Source organism: Camelina sativa, chromosome 16 (genome assembly GCF_030686135.1).
Source record: "Camelina sativa cultivar CO46 ecotype springtype chromosome 16, ASM3068613v1".
NCBI lineage: Eukaryota > Viridiplantae > Streptophyta > Magnoliopsida > Brassicales > Brassicaceae > Camelina > Camelina sativa.
Window position 1 is genome coordinate 5,005,053 of NC_141895.1, and position 14,852 is coordinate 5,019,904.

Consider the following 14,852-nt stretch of genomic DNA (forward strand, 5'->3'; position numbering starts at 1 on the left):
TTTGTTTTAGTAGCTGCCTCGTTTCTTCTCAGTTCTCAACGCCTTGGCTTTATTTTCTAAGAAGTAAGAAGTTTGTTTTGTTTTGATGTTTCTTCGGAAAGAGATAAGTCTCCGTCTGATCTCAACGTTTAAGAATTATGAGGACTAAAATATAAAATATAGTAAAAGCGAACTTGTAGAATTTGTTTTAAGAAGAAAAGAAACAAAACAATATGCACGAGACAATCAAAAAGGCTACAAGGTGAAAAAAAATCAGTATCATGATTCATGAATTAATAGGTTCTTAATTCGGTGGATCCAGTTTACTGAAAAGTCCCACATACACAGTCTTCCAAGTAAACCAGGGTAGGTCCGGTCAACTATTGTGACACATGACCCAACCTGAATCGTAATTTGTCCATTTGTAACACAACGAGTAAATGAATCAAAGACCACAAAGAGTAGTCTTATCCAAATCTCTAAATACACAGTGGAACTGGAACATAATTTCAAGTTTTAACATTTGATTGAACTAACCATATAACTTGGGAACTAATGGGAAGTAGACTGTTTAGTCCAAGTTAGCTAAATTTTCGGATACAGTTCTGAGGAACAGCTTCATTTTATTGAAGGTTAGAATATGATGTGAAACGACTTGTTTGATAAGAAAGCACACAAAATCATCCACTGCATACAAATTTTGTAAAAAAATCAAAATGGAACCACCTCTGATTCCACACTGTTTCCCGAAAAAAACATGAGAGCTTTAAAATATACTCTTTTTTACTTTTCTTTCTTTTCCAGACAATGAAAACCCAAACAACCCCCAAAATCAATCTCGCAATATGCAAATGTCACCTGTGACACTTTTTTTTTGTGACACTAACATATATAGAACTCTCAACACGACTCAGAACATATATCAGTTTAAAAATAAAAGCCAAGTCTTCCCTCGATGCATGTATCTTTAAGTCGACGGAACAGATTCCTCCGTTTTCTTTTCTTCAACAGCTTCACTCTTTTTGTTTTCCTCCTTCTCATCTGTTTTCTCCACTGCTTTCTCTTTAGTTTCTTTCTCTTCCACTGTTAATTTCTCAAGAAGACCAGCAGCGTCAGAAGCGTCTTTGCTCTCTTCTTTCTCTTCTTCAGATTCAGCTACTTCCTTGAACTTTTGCATAAATGCTTTGCAGTCTGATCAGGTAAACAAGACTTGATTATTTACTCAAACTCTACTATAACTATGACAGCATCAACAGCGTTGCAAAAACACAAACAAAACATCACATGAAACGAGACTCAGACAACCACTTTTTCCGATACTACACACAGCTCAATTCCAAGCCACATGAAGCACTGGACTGCTCTTGTCTATACAGATCATACAAATAAAAAAAAATGCCAGAATGAATACCTTTTTAAACATTTTCTGATCCACAAGGAACATTTCAAGCTATTAAATATACATGGGAAATTCAAATCAAATGCATAACATCTCTAAATTGGCGAAATGTATTATATCGAGAACTTCCAAAACATGCTGCCATATGGCAATATCACTAACTTTAAAAGATCATCCAGTGACCTAAGCTAAAATCTACAATAATTGCACTCTAAACTCGTGACAAGGATTAAGCAAAACAACGTAAAAGCATATGCAGAAACAAAATGAAGCAAGCAGGTAATCATAAGGTTTAAGCTACTACAAGCCAAGGTATGGCACACAAAAAAAGAGACCAATCAATAAGCAACAATCACATAACCAGATCCAATCAACTGAGCCAAAAAAAGTACAAAATAGGAAAATTCACACTCACTCTCAACTGACGCAAACCGGATGCAGAAAAGCTCATCCTTCAATTCCCCATCAGAGAAATCACGAGCGTGCCATACACAAGACTTATCATTCCCAGCGTGTTCCTGAACACTCATGCCCGATGTAACTGCATACAATTCCCAAAAAAAAAAAATACGATCAAAATGAGTATATTACAGATCCAGAATCAAATTAACAACAAGCGTAGACAAAATCTTACCTAGATGATTAGCACAGATCTTCAGAGTTTTAGATTGCCTCATAACGAGACGAATCTTTCCAGACTCTCTGTGTTTTAAGAACTTAACAGTACCAGCTCCTCTCTCCTTCCACTGACTCCCATCTTTATCGAACCGATACATTTTCGATTTCCTACAGATTCGTACACAAACCCCCCCCCCCCCCCCAATCAAATCAACGATCAAATCTTAAACCCTAGAACTTGAGGAACTAACTAACTACTACGGAAACGATCAGATCCAGTACAATTTAGATGTAGACAGAGACCAATAGGGAGATACATACAGATCGAGAAGGGTGTCTTCGTCTTCTTCACCGGTGGTGACGGCGACTTCTTCGAGCCTGACGATCGGAGCAACCTGAGCACCGGTGTCTTCATCTTCGTTGGCTCCTGACTCTTCTTCGTCTCTGTGCTCACGCTCTGGCTCGTTGCTAATGCTCGCCATCGTATCGCAAAATCAAAAGCAAGCTTCGCTGTAGTTGTGGTTTGGTTCAGTTGTTGGATTTGTAGTGTTCAGGAAAGGAGAGGATTTTTTTAGGAGATTTGTAGAAAGGAAAATAAAATTTTGATACGAGTCGGTGCTTATAGTTTTTGATAGAACCAAATGGGTCACGTTTCCTAAGACGCTTATAATGGGCCCTTCTGGGCCTAGTTATATTCTGATAGAGAGAATGTTTAGGATCTGAATAATCTCATGTTTCAACATGATTCATAAGAATTAAGAACATCATGTATCAAATACAGTTATACAGACAACAGGTATCTAATTTTATGCAGTAAAATCGATGAGCCACCAGTCACCACGTTATATCGAAGTTCTTTCAAATTAGAATCTTCACCATACATAAAAAAAAAAAAAAAAAGTAAGAAAATTTAAATAAAGAGACTGTGAGAACTATATATCATATGAAAAATCCCTGCTTTTCGAATTTTAAAAAGGGTCTCTATGAAAAGAAAAGAGAAAAAGAAGGTTCAAATGTTTCGAATCAATTTTAAGAAAAGCACATCAACATACCCTCAAAAGATCACCAAACCGGGGACTAAGAAAAGATAAAAGAAAAAAGTGTTTAATTCAGTTCCTTGAAGGAAGGGCAGAGATAGCAAAGCATCCAAAATCTACGGCTCCACAAGAGTAACTTGTTCCCACTCTCCATCAACTGACTCTTTCCACACCGTCACATTGTTGTTTCCATCGGAGACAGCCAGCAAGTTACCGGTTAAAGACCACGAGACCCGCCACACCGGAGTCATAAAGTCCTTGAGAACCTTACCTTCCCATTGCTCATCTTCTTTTCCCACTGTCCATATGATCACTTTACCATCTTGGGAGCCACTAGCTATGGTTGACTTAGGGAGACCCAAGTTCGGTGCCCAAGCCACATCACGGACCCAGTCAGTGTGCTTTTGAAGAGCTGGAAAGCAATCCATTTTCCACGAACCGTTAGAGAGCTTCCACACTTTCACGGTGTTGTCACACCCACCAGAAGCTAGCTTGTAAACCGGATCAAGCAGACCAGAGCTCACAAGAGCACCAGGCGCAGTGGCTGGTGCCCAGGTGACCGAAGTAACTCCAACCGGATGCGCTTGGTCGATCCTTGTTGTGTCCCAGCCACCATCAGGACGGCCTGTGAAAACGGAAATGTTTCCATCGGATGACCCGCAAGCCAAGGATAGTCCAAGATCATGAGGAGCCCACGCAATGGAGTTGACTGAAGATTTGTGGTCTGTGAAAACATGAGCTTGGGTCCATTGGTTTTGGTTGCCTTCTTTCCAGAGAATAACTTGACCATCATAGGAGCATGAAGCTAGGATTGATCCAAACTTTGGGTGTGCCCACGCGACCTCCCAAACAGGACCACGGTGGCCGGTTAATGTAGCTAGAGGCTGCGATCCACCGTTGTTGTTAACACCGGTTATCTTGATGGTGCAGTCAGATGAGGCAGTTGCAATTCGCTTTCCATAGTAATCCATTTGCACATCGTGGACAATGTCCTCATGACCCGTTTCAATCTTCTGACCTGGCATGTTTTCCGAAATGATTTTCCCTGCAAAATAGAAGTAAAATATCAAAACAGTTGAATAAGAACATCTGTGTGGAACAACACACATAGCCTGGAAAAACACAGCTCATGGAAGAAAAGCAGACATCATTAACTCTAAAGCTTCCCAAATGTCTCACTTCAAACAGTTAAAAACAATGCAAAAAGCTCATATGCCACAACATCTCCAATGCTCATAGATAACACATATCTATAGGATACATAAGTAAGACAATACTATAATTCACTTGAAAAGAAAAACGCATCTGCCACAGGAGAAATCTATAAACTAAGTGTTTATCAAACTTGTTCCACCAGGAAACTATACACAGATGATAAGACATATAAGCTAGGGAACACAAAAAACAGAATTTTTCGATCCATAAGGCTTTCAATCTCAGTGAAGTATAATGACATCAGAGAATTTCTCAGTAAACACATGAAATCGAATTATATACAAATAGATCTATATATGAATTGAACTTTCGCATTCGATTCTTAAAGATCAATTTAAACCTACACCAACAAATCACCACATATAATCAAACATGTGCAGTGGCAAAATCACACATGAGAATCTACGAGTAGTAGAGATTCTAAGATCGGAACTCGAGGCGACGATGATCCTAAGAGAACAAATTATCTAATCAAACCCGATTCAAACACAAAAAAAAAAAAAAAAAAAAAAAACAAAGCTGCGATTTCGAATCCGAAGCGATACATAAGCGGTTTCAAAAACCGAGAGCCAATTGCTGAAACGCGATTCAATTATAACGGATCACGAAGTCGGAATCACAAATACAAAACAGATCAAACGGAGGAATCTCCCGATCGATCACTCTGAAAGAACCCTAGCTTAGATTTGTCGATACAGCTCAAAATAACAGAGAGAAATAAGATCAAAATGCGTAGAAATAAATCTCAGGGAAGAGATAGCGAACCTGAAATCACGGCGGATCGAGTTAGAGACGATGCAATGTGAGTCCGAGGAAGAAGAGGATCGACACGGAGAAAGACAAAAGCAATCGGAAGTTTTTTTTTTTTTTGGTTTCTAGAGTTTTTGTTAAGAAAAAATTTAGATCTGGCTCAAAATTATCTAAACCGGAGTCGAGATTCTAAACCGGATGGGTCAAATAGGTGAAGATCAATAGTATTTTAAAGCGGTTTGTCAATTTAGCTCAATAATATGGGCTATGACTACTGTCATGGGGCTTTATCGGCCTACTTAATTTCCTAGACCAATATGTGTTTTTACTTTTACCTCTTTGACTATTTTTCATGTATCTTATTTTTTTAACCATATATTTCTTCAGTTTCACAAAAATGTCATTCTACCAATTTAACATAAATTAAAAAAATAAGTAAATTTCACTTTTATCTTTTACTACTCCCTCCGATCGTGAATACCTGTGGTTTTATAAATTTCACACAAATTAAGGAGGTTTGTGTAAAGACTATTGTAACCTCCCGTTTTGTTTCTTCATATTCACTGTAATAAATATAAATAGTGTTTAATCATTATTTAGTCAAATATTGTTGCTGATCCCAATCTTCTTTATTCTTAATAATTTCATAAGTGCACAAGTTTGCATGCAGTTGTAGTCAAAATTATGTGTTTTTGATATGCAAATGAATTAATACACGTAACAAAGAAGATTTTGTTGTTAAAATTCTTCTAAAAATTTGAACATGGAGCCAAAACAAAAATTAAAATTAGTATTAGAGCCAAATCTGAAACTAGTGATCACTAATGATGCTTGTATATATATCTGTAAAACGAAAGGACATGAATCACAATTTCATTCATCATGAATTCTACTTTAGATCTGAATCTTCCTTGTATAGCCAAGGAAAATGAGTTTTTGTTTGATCTTAATCAAACCCCAATCAATGAGGAATTCTCCAATACTGAAGGTGACGATATTGCAATCGTCAATAATCCAATAGCCTCCAACGAATCTCTTCCTGAAATAGATCCATGTATTAATTTTCAGGATTTAAATTAATTTTGTTTTGTTTTGTCATTGTATTTGTGAAATTTTGTCGTTTACTACTCCATGTCTACGTAAAGAGAAATTTTACTACTCCATGTATTTAAAATATTTCTATGGTACGTGTAAACAAAAGTTGGTACTTGAAAATGCTGTAGTATTTTTAATGTTTAATTTCTTAATTTTTTAAATTAAACTGCAGAGATGGATGGAGTGGAGCTAATGCATGGAACCAATAGAAATCTTTCAAACACAGAACGGCGGGCGATATATAATGCTCTGTTAGAGAGAAGTCAAGATGGGAAATTAAAAAAGTTTACTACTCGAGAAGTTTCTGAATTATTTTTGGTTTCTATTCGAACAATGCAAAGAATTTGGAAACAAGCAAAAGATACGTCTAATGGTGAAGAAGTTAATGTCTCCCACAAAAAATCAGGACGTTGTGGCCGGAAGAGAATCACGCTTGATTTGGATCAAGTGCAGGAGATTCCATTTCACAAGAGAACAACACTTCGATCGCTTTCAATGGGTTTGGGTATTGCTCAGTCAACATTGCATAGGCATGTCAAAGAAGGTACGATTCGACGTCATACAAATGCCATTAAACCAAGTTTAAAGGATGAGAATATGAAAGCTAGGCTGAAGTTTTGTGTCTCTATGTTGGAGAAAGATACTTTGATTCATGGACCAAAATTTGTTGATATGTACAATATTGTACATATTGATGAAAAATGGTTTTATATGACGAAGAAAACAGAGAAGTATTATTTACTTCCCGAGGAAGAAGTGCCACATCGCACATGTCAAAGTAAGAATTATATTGGAAAAGTTATGTTTCTAGCAGCGATGGCTCGACCGAGATTTGACGAAGAAGGAAACGAGACATTTTCTGGAAAAATAGGAGTGTTTCCTTTTGTTACTATGGAACCTGCTAAGAGGCGAAGCAAGAATAGAGATGCTGGAACTCTAGAGGTAAAAGCTTCAAATTCTGTGAAAAGAGAAGATATCAAAGCATGTTTGATTGAAAAAGTCATTCCGATAATTTATGAAAGATGGCCAATTGAAGATCGAGGGAAGACTATTTTCATCCAACAAGACAATGCAAGAACACATGTTGAGTGTGACAATAAAGAATTTCAAGAAGCTGCTTCTAAAAATGGTTTTGATATACGTCTGATGTGTCAACCTTCCAATTCACCGGATCTAAATATTTTAGATCTTGGATTTTTTAGTGCCATTCAGTCACTGCAACACAAGACATGCCCCAAAACCGTAGAAGATCTTATTCAAGCTGTGGAGGAATCATTTGAAGAATATCCAACAAAAAAAGGTAAAATTATATTTTTTTGACTCTCCAATTATGCATGAAAGAGATCATGAAAATTGGAGGATCAAACAAATATAAAATCCTACATATGAAAAAATCTACACTTGATAGGGAAAATCGTCTTCCTCTTCAAATAAGTTGTGATGTTTCGCTTGTCCAAAACGTCATGGATACTCTAGCATTATCGTCTTCATGAGTTTATGTATTTAAATTTTTGGATTCTTTGTTGGGGTTTTTCTATTTGTCAGTTTTTATGAGTTTATTTTTCTGAAATAAGTTTTGTTCTAAAATTATTCAAATGCTACAATTATCGTGTTTTGTTTATTATAGCCATTTGGTCAATGATACTACGTACAAGTGACTAGTATCTTGTAACTATTATAGACTGAGTATCTTGTAACTAGTATTGTTTTTTATTTATTTACTGAAAACAAAATTTGATACATCCACTGAATTGATCCAAGTTATCTGTAATTTTTGGATAAATGTAATAAAATTTTAACTGTTTGAATTAGAAAAAATTCCAGAAAAAAAAAAATAATTTATCACACATTAAATAGAATAATACTTTGTGGTAGCCCAAAAGTTTTTATATTAGGATATAAAAACCATTTATGATCATATTAGGATATAGAAGAATATTTCAAGTAGCTAATTTCGTCATTCATTCATGAACATGCCAAACATATATTGAATCTGATTACCATCAAGTTTGGAATGTTTTTCAAGACGGTCTTATCACTACCTCAGATTTCTACCAAATATCAAGTTATTGATATCTTCTTCACCACAGCTTTGTCAAGACTAGTGTTCTAAAATTTATTGTCCAATTTAGGTGTTCGAAATTTTGGACGGCCGACTTAAAAGGGTGTTGGAGGGTATTAGGATATATAAGATATGATTCTATTAGGAAAAAGACATATGAAATGTACAAATACGTATGTGTTATGAGAATGAATAAACCAACCCTTTTTACCAAATATTTCATATCGCTTACTTCCTAGAGTTACAGGCAACTACGAAAAGTCTTTTTCATAACTCTTGATGATTTTTACGGCACTTTGTGATCCTATATGAATAAAATTAGTACATAAAACCATGTAATTCCACTATACGTAATTGAATAATGTTGGAAACATAACAGTGATCATTTATTATACTCTTGAGGTCTAACTTGATATTCTAATCTATCAGTTGGAACCTAGATTCATTAGGCTTAATTAGAGGCTCCTCCAAGATTTAGACTCAAACCGAATTCGTTTGTTCAGCCAAACAATATTAACAGTACTCAAAAAAACATACGGAATAACCAAATGAAAAAATCATAGTACTAAATTTGAGGACATAAGGTTGGCCAAGTATTAAATTAATTCTGTAGAAGTACTATTGAACTTTCTTAAAAGCATAAAGTACGTAATTAGGTAACAATAAAGATGATTGTTATATATAAATCATACGTACGTAATAACCAAGTAAAATAGCATAGTATTAAATTTGAGCACATTATCCATGGAATTAAAGTGTTGCAAAAATAAAAAGAAACAGAGAATTTTAAAGGTTAACTGAAGAGATAAGCCATGAAGAGAGTGGACTATTCTTTTAAAAAATTTAGCGTATTATTTATGTTAACACCTTTTTCCAAATTGAAAAACTCTTGTGGAGTTGTCGTAAGCCAACTCAACGTTGCCCACCATTTCATCGTCATCTTCCATTTTCTCTTCCTTATTACCATATATATATAAATTATCTACCATTGAACCATGTAGTTCACATCGACTATTTGACCTAACAATTTTATCCAACGCCGACATAAAAAAATTAAGATGCGGCTGACAATTTCATATTGACCCTAACCATATACTTTATTAGCCTAATTATACTTAAATACATGGTCTTAGTTCCTCTCTAACTCTAGCGAACTTCCAAATATTTTAGTCTATAATATATATGGTCCAAGAAGCTTACCAAACTATAAATTGGGTGTGTTAAATGAGAGTTATCAACAAAAAAGGAGGCAAGTAAACAGTTGAGAGTTAAAGGACACTACATACATATATCATCACACCACGTAAATGAGTTTTATGATAATAGATAGACCGATCCGAATCACATGCAATATACCAAACAAAAAGTTAAGGCTGAGAATGAAAGATGTAGATTTCGCAAATTTATTCTTCTTCTTATTATTATTATTTTGATAATGATAATGATAATAACAACAACACCAATATGTTATAATACTACTGGTGTAAAACGTGGCATATATCTGAATATTCTCTACCACCAATATCAACAACAATACTACTTCACACGTCATTGCCGACGCCAACTCCGACTCCGACTCTTCATTCTCCGGCTGTCTTACGTCATCATCGCTCGATGACGTGTTAAATTCCGATTCTGCCCTTGTTGAAATAAAATAGTCCTCTTGTGCCACTGACTCTTCGGAAGCGTTGTCTCTGACTCTAACCTCAACCCAACCGTTAGATTCCCAAGTTGCCTCTCCGGTTGACGCTAATTTACGTATCCTTGCCATTGCCGAAACCGTGGATTCAAGACTCGACTCGTTGCTCTCTTCTTCTTCTTCGTCGAACTCAGACTTGACCCAGTCAAGTACACAACGGGGAGAAGACTCAGTCAATAACGAGTCGTGACGATCTTGAAACAGAAACGGATGCTCCAAAAGCTGATCACAGCTCCACCGCTGACTCCGATCACGTTTCAAGCATTTATCCAAGAAGTCTCTCCCGAGCTCCGATAACCCCGCCGGAATAAAAGGCAACTCGTTGGAGTACCCGATCCGACTCAGCGAGTTGAAACCTTGGTCTTCCCAAGCTGGTTTCCCGGTGAGCATCTCGATGACCGTACAACCTAGAGACCACACGTCACTCTCCGGTCCTTGGTACTCACGTCTGATCACCTCCGGAGCCATCCAAAGCGGACTTCCACGTGGCGTAACCTGAACCGTAGATTTCTCCAACTCAACCGCCGATCCAAAATCCGCTAGCTTAACAGAGCTTCCGCCGTTAAACACAAGAACGTTCTTAGATTTAACGTCGCAATGAACGATTCCGTTAGAATGAACGTGGCTCAAAGCAGAGACGAGACACCGAACGTAACGTCGGAGGAGCGTTTCGCTGACTATTCCACCCTCAGCCACGTCGCCTTCCGACGAATACTCTAAATGAAGATTCCTAAACGTCGTCGTTCCTTCTTTAGACACGTCATGACCGATGAACCTCACTACGTTTGGGTGAGACTTGAGGCACCGGAGGATAAAGATTTCGTTCTCTAACGACTCGGCTTGAGCAGGAAGACACGTGGCGAGATCTACTGACTTCACGGCGAATACTAAACCGTCGATTTTACTCAAAGCTTTGCTTACTGTACCAAAGCATCCTCGTCCGACACAAGAACCACGAATCCAGGAAGATTGAGTTGAAGAAGAAGAAGTGATAATGTTCTGTTTCTTCATGTTTTTTTTTTTTTTTTTTGGCTGCTTAACTAACTTTTCGTGTGTAGATTTGTAAAGACACACGACGATATTTATACGTGTGACGAACTGTCAAATGTGAAGGAGAAATAAAGTTGGGGAATTTTATTTATTTTCCGACGTGGACCTTTCTTTTCTACTTGTCTTTCTGGATTTTGAAATCGTGAAGCCATAAATAAAGACTTTCCCACTTGGGGTAATTCATAACACTAGTATTGATTAAATTAGCTCTCTTTTTTTAATTAGACAAATGGGTTGGTTTGTTCAAAAAAAAAAAAAAAAAGACAAATGGGTTGGTTAATTAGAATTTAGGAAGAACGGATTTTAGATACTTTGATGATGTCAGTAAACGACACTTGGAGATGTTGTAAAGAAAGAAACTTTGAGTACTTATATAAAAAATTTATCCTTATCAACAAAGCCTGTACAGTATGGTGTAAATCGGACTATGCATACCAATATTTTAATATGTAATATATTAGACTGTAGTATGAAGCAAACTAGTATGAAGTTTATAATAGTATGGAGTTTTTGAGGAGTGGAATGAAAAATGTAGACCAACAGTAAATTTATAATGGTATGAAGTTATATGCTGAAATGCGTACTAATATGGAGATTTTTAGTATGTATTGTTGCATAATGGTACGCAATGGTGAATGGTAAATTAAGTATTAACTAGTCCAATTTTAGTCCAAAGGGAGTTCAAGTTGTCGTTTGATTAGGTCTCGTTGATTCGTTACCCGATGGAAAAAGGATAAGTCAACGGTTTAATAAATTGGTTCGTTTAACTTCAACAAAGAAAACGGTTTGTGTTTAAATTTTTACTGTTTGAGGCCATTAAGTTAGGGCCGACAAGTGATGAGAGATGATGATCTGCCCGACGAGTCGTGGGAACGGTACACTAACAAAACGTGTCGATTGATCTTTTTTTCGGACCGTTGTTTGTTTGGTTTGACTTTTGTTTGTACTTGTTGTTGTTGTTGTGCCTTGTGCGTTATAGTTTTTTTTCTCTTGCTGACTCGTGTTATACGAGATCAGACATTGGAATATTCGGATTGTAATCTACCAATGAAGTATTATTTTTTCTTGTAATCATGATAACAAGTTACGTAATAGCCAATCATATGAAGATATTATTTTTTCTTCACAATAATTCAGTCGAATCAATTATCAGTGATATTATCATCTAGTTTGCCAAATCTTGTCGATTTTTTTCCTTATAAATTGTAAACGTTTTTTTTTTTTTTTTTTTCAAATTTATGAAATTGTTACCAAAGCAAACAAGCCTAAGTTGTGGTAATGGTGTCATTCATACTACCTCCACCAGATACATGTATACATGTTATATCCGAAGTTCCCAACGTGGTTTATGAATATATAAGATAGATAAATTTGGAATTGGGGTCTTTAATTAATTCTATTAGTATAATTTTGAAGTCGAAAGGTTTATGGAATGTCTATGAGTAGTAGAGGCACCAATTTGTGTAGAAAGTATAAGGAGATGGGACATTCTTTCCTAGTTTTAATTTAACTAAAGGATTTAACAATTTATATTAATTAATAGGTTCATTTTATTTTAATTTGTTTCCATGGTTCAAATTTTCAGAACCGGTTCTTGCTACATCTCGTCTCATATTAGATTTAGCTAGAAGGTGTTGATCGTTACATGTTGTTGTACTTAATTGTTATTTTTTTTTTTTTTTAATGAACTGATACGGAAGATCAATCATCGAAACTTAGATTTGAAACCTACGTACAACAAGATATTGATTCACTAACAACTAATGCATACAATTTACCCCAAAAAAACAATTTACAAATATCATCATACGATGATGTTTTGCTATGTCATAATTATGCTATATTATAAAATTTTGTTTGAAAACCGTATTCGTATGTATTGTCTAAAATCGGTTATATCCGCCGCTTAGATGCTTTAAATGATATGCATAGGATCATCGTCCAACTAACTTTTAGTGCTTGAACAGTGTCAACAATCGATGTCGACGAGGGTGCATCGGTGTATGTACACGAAGCACGGGACTACCAAAATTGTGAACCGAGCAAACATTGGAAGCGAGTAAGTAACGTGTAGCGACAGAGTTAGTTGTCCAAAAAGGGGTTGAGAGAGAGGTTCATCACTTTGGCACCTAAAAAAAAGAACTAGATCTTTGGTGGGTCTACTTTGAAACTTTTTTTTTTTTGACGAACAAACTCCATATTTTAAGTGTTCGGAGAATGACTCTCTTCGAAAGAGAGCCAGTTAGGTGCCGACGAACTTACATGGGAAAAACAGAAATCACGTGCTCTTGCACATTTCGCAAGCTTATCAGCAGGGATATTTTCCTCTCGAGGAATAAATCTAATACTGAAGCTAGCAAATCTATCTCTGAAATGAATAAAATCCTTCAGTTCTGAGGAAAAGGTTGGCCAATCTTCGACATTAGACGTCATCGATAGAAGATCCGAGCAATCCGTAGCAAAAAGAGCGTTATCCAAGTCCAGTGCCAACAAACACTTCATAGCCCAAACAAGTGTGTCCAACTCTGCATGTAAAGGTGATAGGCTTCGTCGCGATCCTTTTAACCCCACATGTAAGATTCTATCACCAATGGACGCAATCCAGCCGTGTACACTCCTGTCAACCTTCGTATGCCAGGATCCATCAATAAAGCAGACAATGGAATCTTGTGGGATTGGACTCGAAGGCATGCTCGCGCCTACCACCTCTTGTGGTGTGTCTCTATTATTTGCTCTTCTCCAAACTTCTTCTTCTTGGATGGCTTTCTCTAAAGTATCTTGTGGAGATTCAGAGATATTTTCAAAAACTTTCTTATTTCTTGCCTTCCAGATGTACCACATCATCCAAGGGAACGTTCTCAGGTGCTGGTCGAGTGCGCCAAAGTCTTTGTCACGCCCATATAGATAGTCGAGGTTGCTATATAGGGAAGATGAAGGGAACAACATAGGATGGGAAGTGATTGTCGATAAAGCCCACACTTGTCGAGCTGGTGGGCATTCAAATAACATATGATTAATAGTTTCCTCCTCCGCTCCACATCTAGGACAATCCTTATTTCTACCAATATGGCGATAATGCAGGCGTTGACATGTTGCCACACACCCAGTCACACATTGCCACACGAAATGCTTCAGCTTTCGTGATGTTTTTAACTTCCATGTTTGCGCCTTGAGTGTCGTAACCCTAGGTCCCTGAGAAGGGAGGTCACAAACAGGACGAGAAATAGCTCTCGCGGCTTCATAGCCAGTTTTAACAGTGTAGTTCCCAGATTTAGTCAGCTTCCAGGAGTACCCATCTCTAGCAGCATTTAAGCTTGGTTTGATCCCCAAAATAAGGGTAATTTCTTTCGGGGGAAGTAGTTCCCGAAAACGTTCTATTTTCCATTTTTTTTTAGTGAAGTCGATTAAGGTGTTAACACAAATCAAGGGATTTCTATCATTAGTTAATCCTTGAGGCGGCCGTGCTGGCGTATCTGGGATCCAAGGTTCAGTCCAGATACACGTGTTAAACCCCAAGCTTATAGTCTTTCGGATACCATACGAGAGAACATGTTTTGCCACTAGCATACTTCTCCATCCATATGAAGGCCGATTTGATACTTGTATCTCTAGAGGACTACAATATCTAAAGTATCATCCTTTGAAAACTCGGCTAAGAAGGGAATCTGTAAATCTTAACAACCTCCATAGCTGCTTTTCCAATAGGGCAAGGTTATGCGTCTACTTTAAAACTTATGTGTCAAAAAGTTGTTGGTCCACGCTCTCCAACACAGAACCAAAGACTCCAGTTGTCCAACTTCACTAATGTTTTTGGTTTGCTAAGAAGATCGCACTATTGACGTGCACTCACCACCTCCACCTCTAGTTTAAATAATACTACTATTTGTCTCTCTTGTCTTTTGTTGGGTAAAAAACAAATAATTTTACTCAACGTGATCCTTGAGGGAA

At 36.8% G+C, this 14,852-nt stretch overlaps 3 protein-coding genes and 1 pseudogene across 3 annotated transcripts; 1 reads left to right on the forward strand and 3 right to left on the reverse strand.

Moving 5' to 3' along the window:
* Positions 1-620: 620 nt before the first annotated feature.
* On the reverse strand, positions 621-2,811 carry LOC104749890 (ran-binding protein 1 homolog b). The gene is made up of 4 exons (XM_010471599.2): positions 2,318-2,811; positions 2,013-2,164; positions 1,794-1,919; positions 621-1,170 (listed from the first exon to the last, which is right to left on the reverse strand). The coding sequence occupies exons 1-4, from the start codon at positions 2,476-2,478 to the stop codon at positions 947-949; spliced, it is 663 nt and encodes a 220-aa protein (XP_010469901.1). The 5' UTR covers positions 2,479-2,811; the 3' UTR covers positions 621-946.
* Positions 2,812-2,935: 124 nt separating this feature from the next.
* LOC104749891 (protein transport protein SEC13 homolog B) lies at positions 2,936-5,198 on the reverse strand. The gene is made up of 2 exons (XM_010471600.3): positions 5,014-5,198; positions 2,936-4,078 (listed from the first exon to the last, which is right to left on the reverse strand). Exon 2 carries the CDS (start codon positions 4,056-4,058, stop codon positions 3,150-3,152), a length of 909 nt encoding a protein of 302 aa, XP_010469902.1. The 5' UTR covers positions 4,059-4,078; positions 5,014-5,198; the 3' UTR covers positions 2,936-3,149.
* Positions 5,199-6,267: 1,069 nt separating this feature from the next.
* On the forward strand, positions 6,268-7,586 carry LOC104753393 (uncharacterized; annotated as a pseudogene).
* Positions 7,587-9,423: 1,837 nt separating this feature from the next.
* Positions 9,424-11,086, reverse strand: LOC109129689 (mitogen-activated protein kinase kinase kinase 18). The gene is given in 2 exon segments (XM_019238284.2): positions 9,424-9,510; positions 9,513-11,086. Coding segments are annotated over 2 exon segments (1,440 nt in total). The 5' UTR covers positions 10,866-11,086.
* Between the last annotated feature and the right edge of the window lie 3,766 nt (positions 11,087-14,852).

Coding starts and splice junctions, on each gene's coding strand:
- LOC104749890 (XM_010471599.2), bottom strand. CDS start 2,478: ATGGCGAGCATTAGCAACGAGCCAGAGCGTGAGCACAGAGACGAAGAA. Junction 2,165..2,317: donor GAAGACACCCTTCTCGATCT/GTATGTATCTCC, acceptor ACGAATCTGTAG/GAAATCGAAAATGTATCGGT. Junction 1,171..1,793: donor CCGGTTTGCGTCAGTTGAGA/GTGAGTGTGAAT, acceptor TTACCTGATCAG/ACTGCAAAGCATTTATGCAA.
- LOC104749891 (XM_010471600.3), bottom strand. CDS start 4,058: ATGCCAGGTCAGAAGATTGAAACGGGTCATGAGGACATTGTCCACGAT.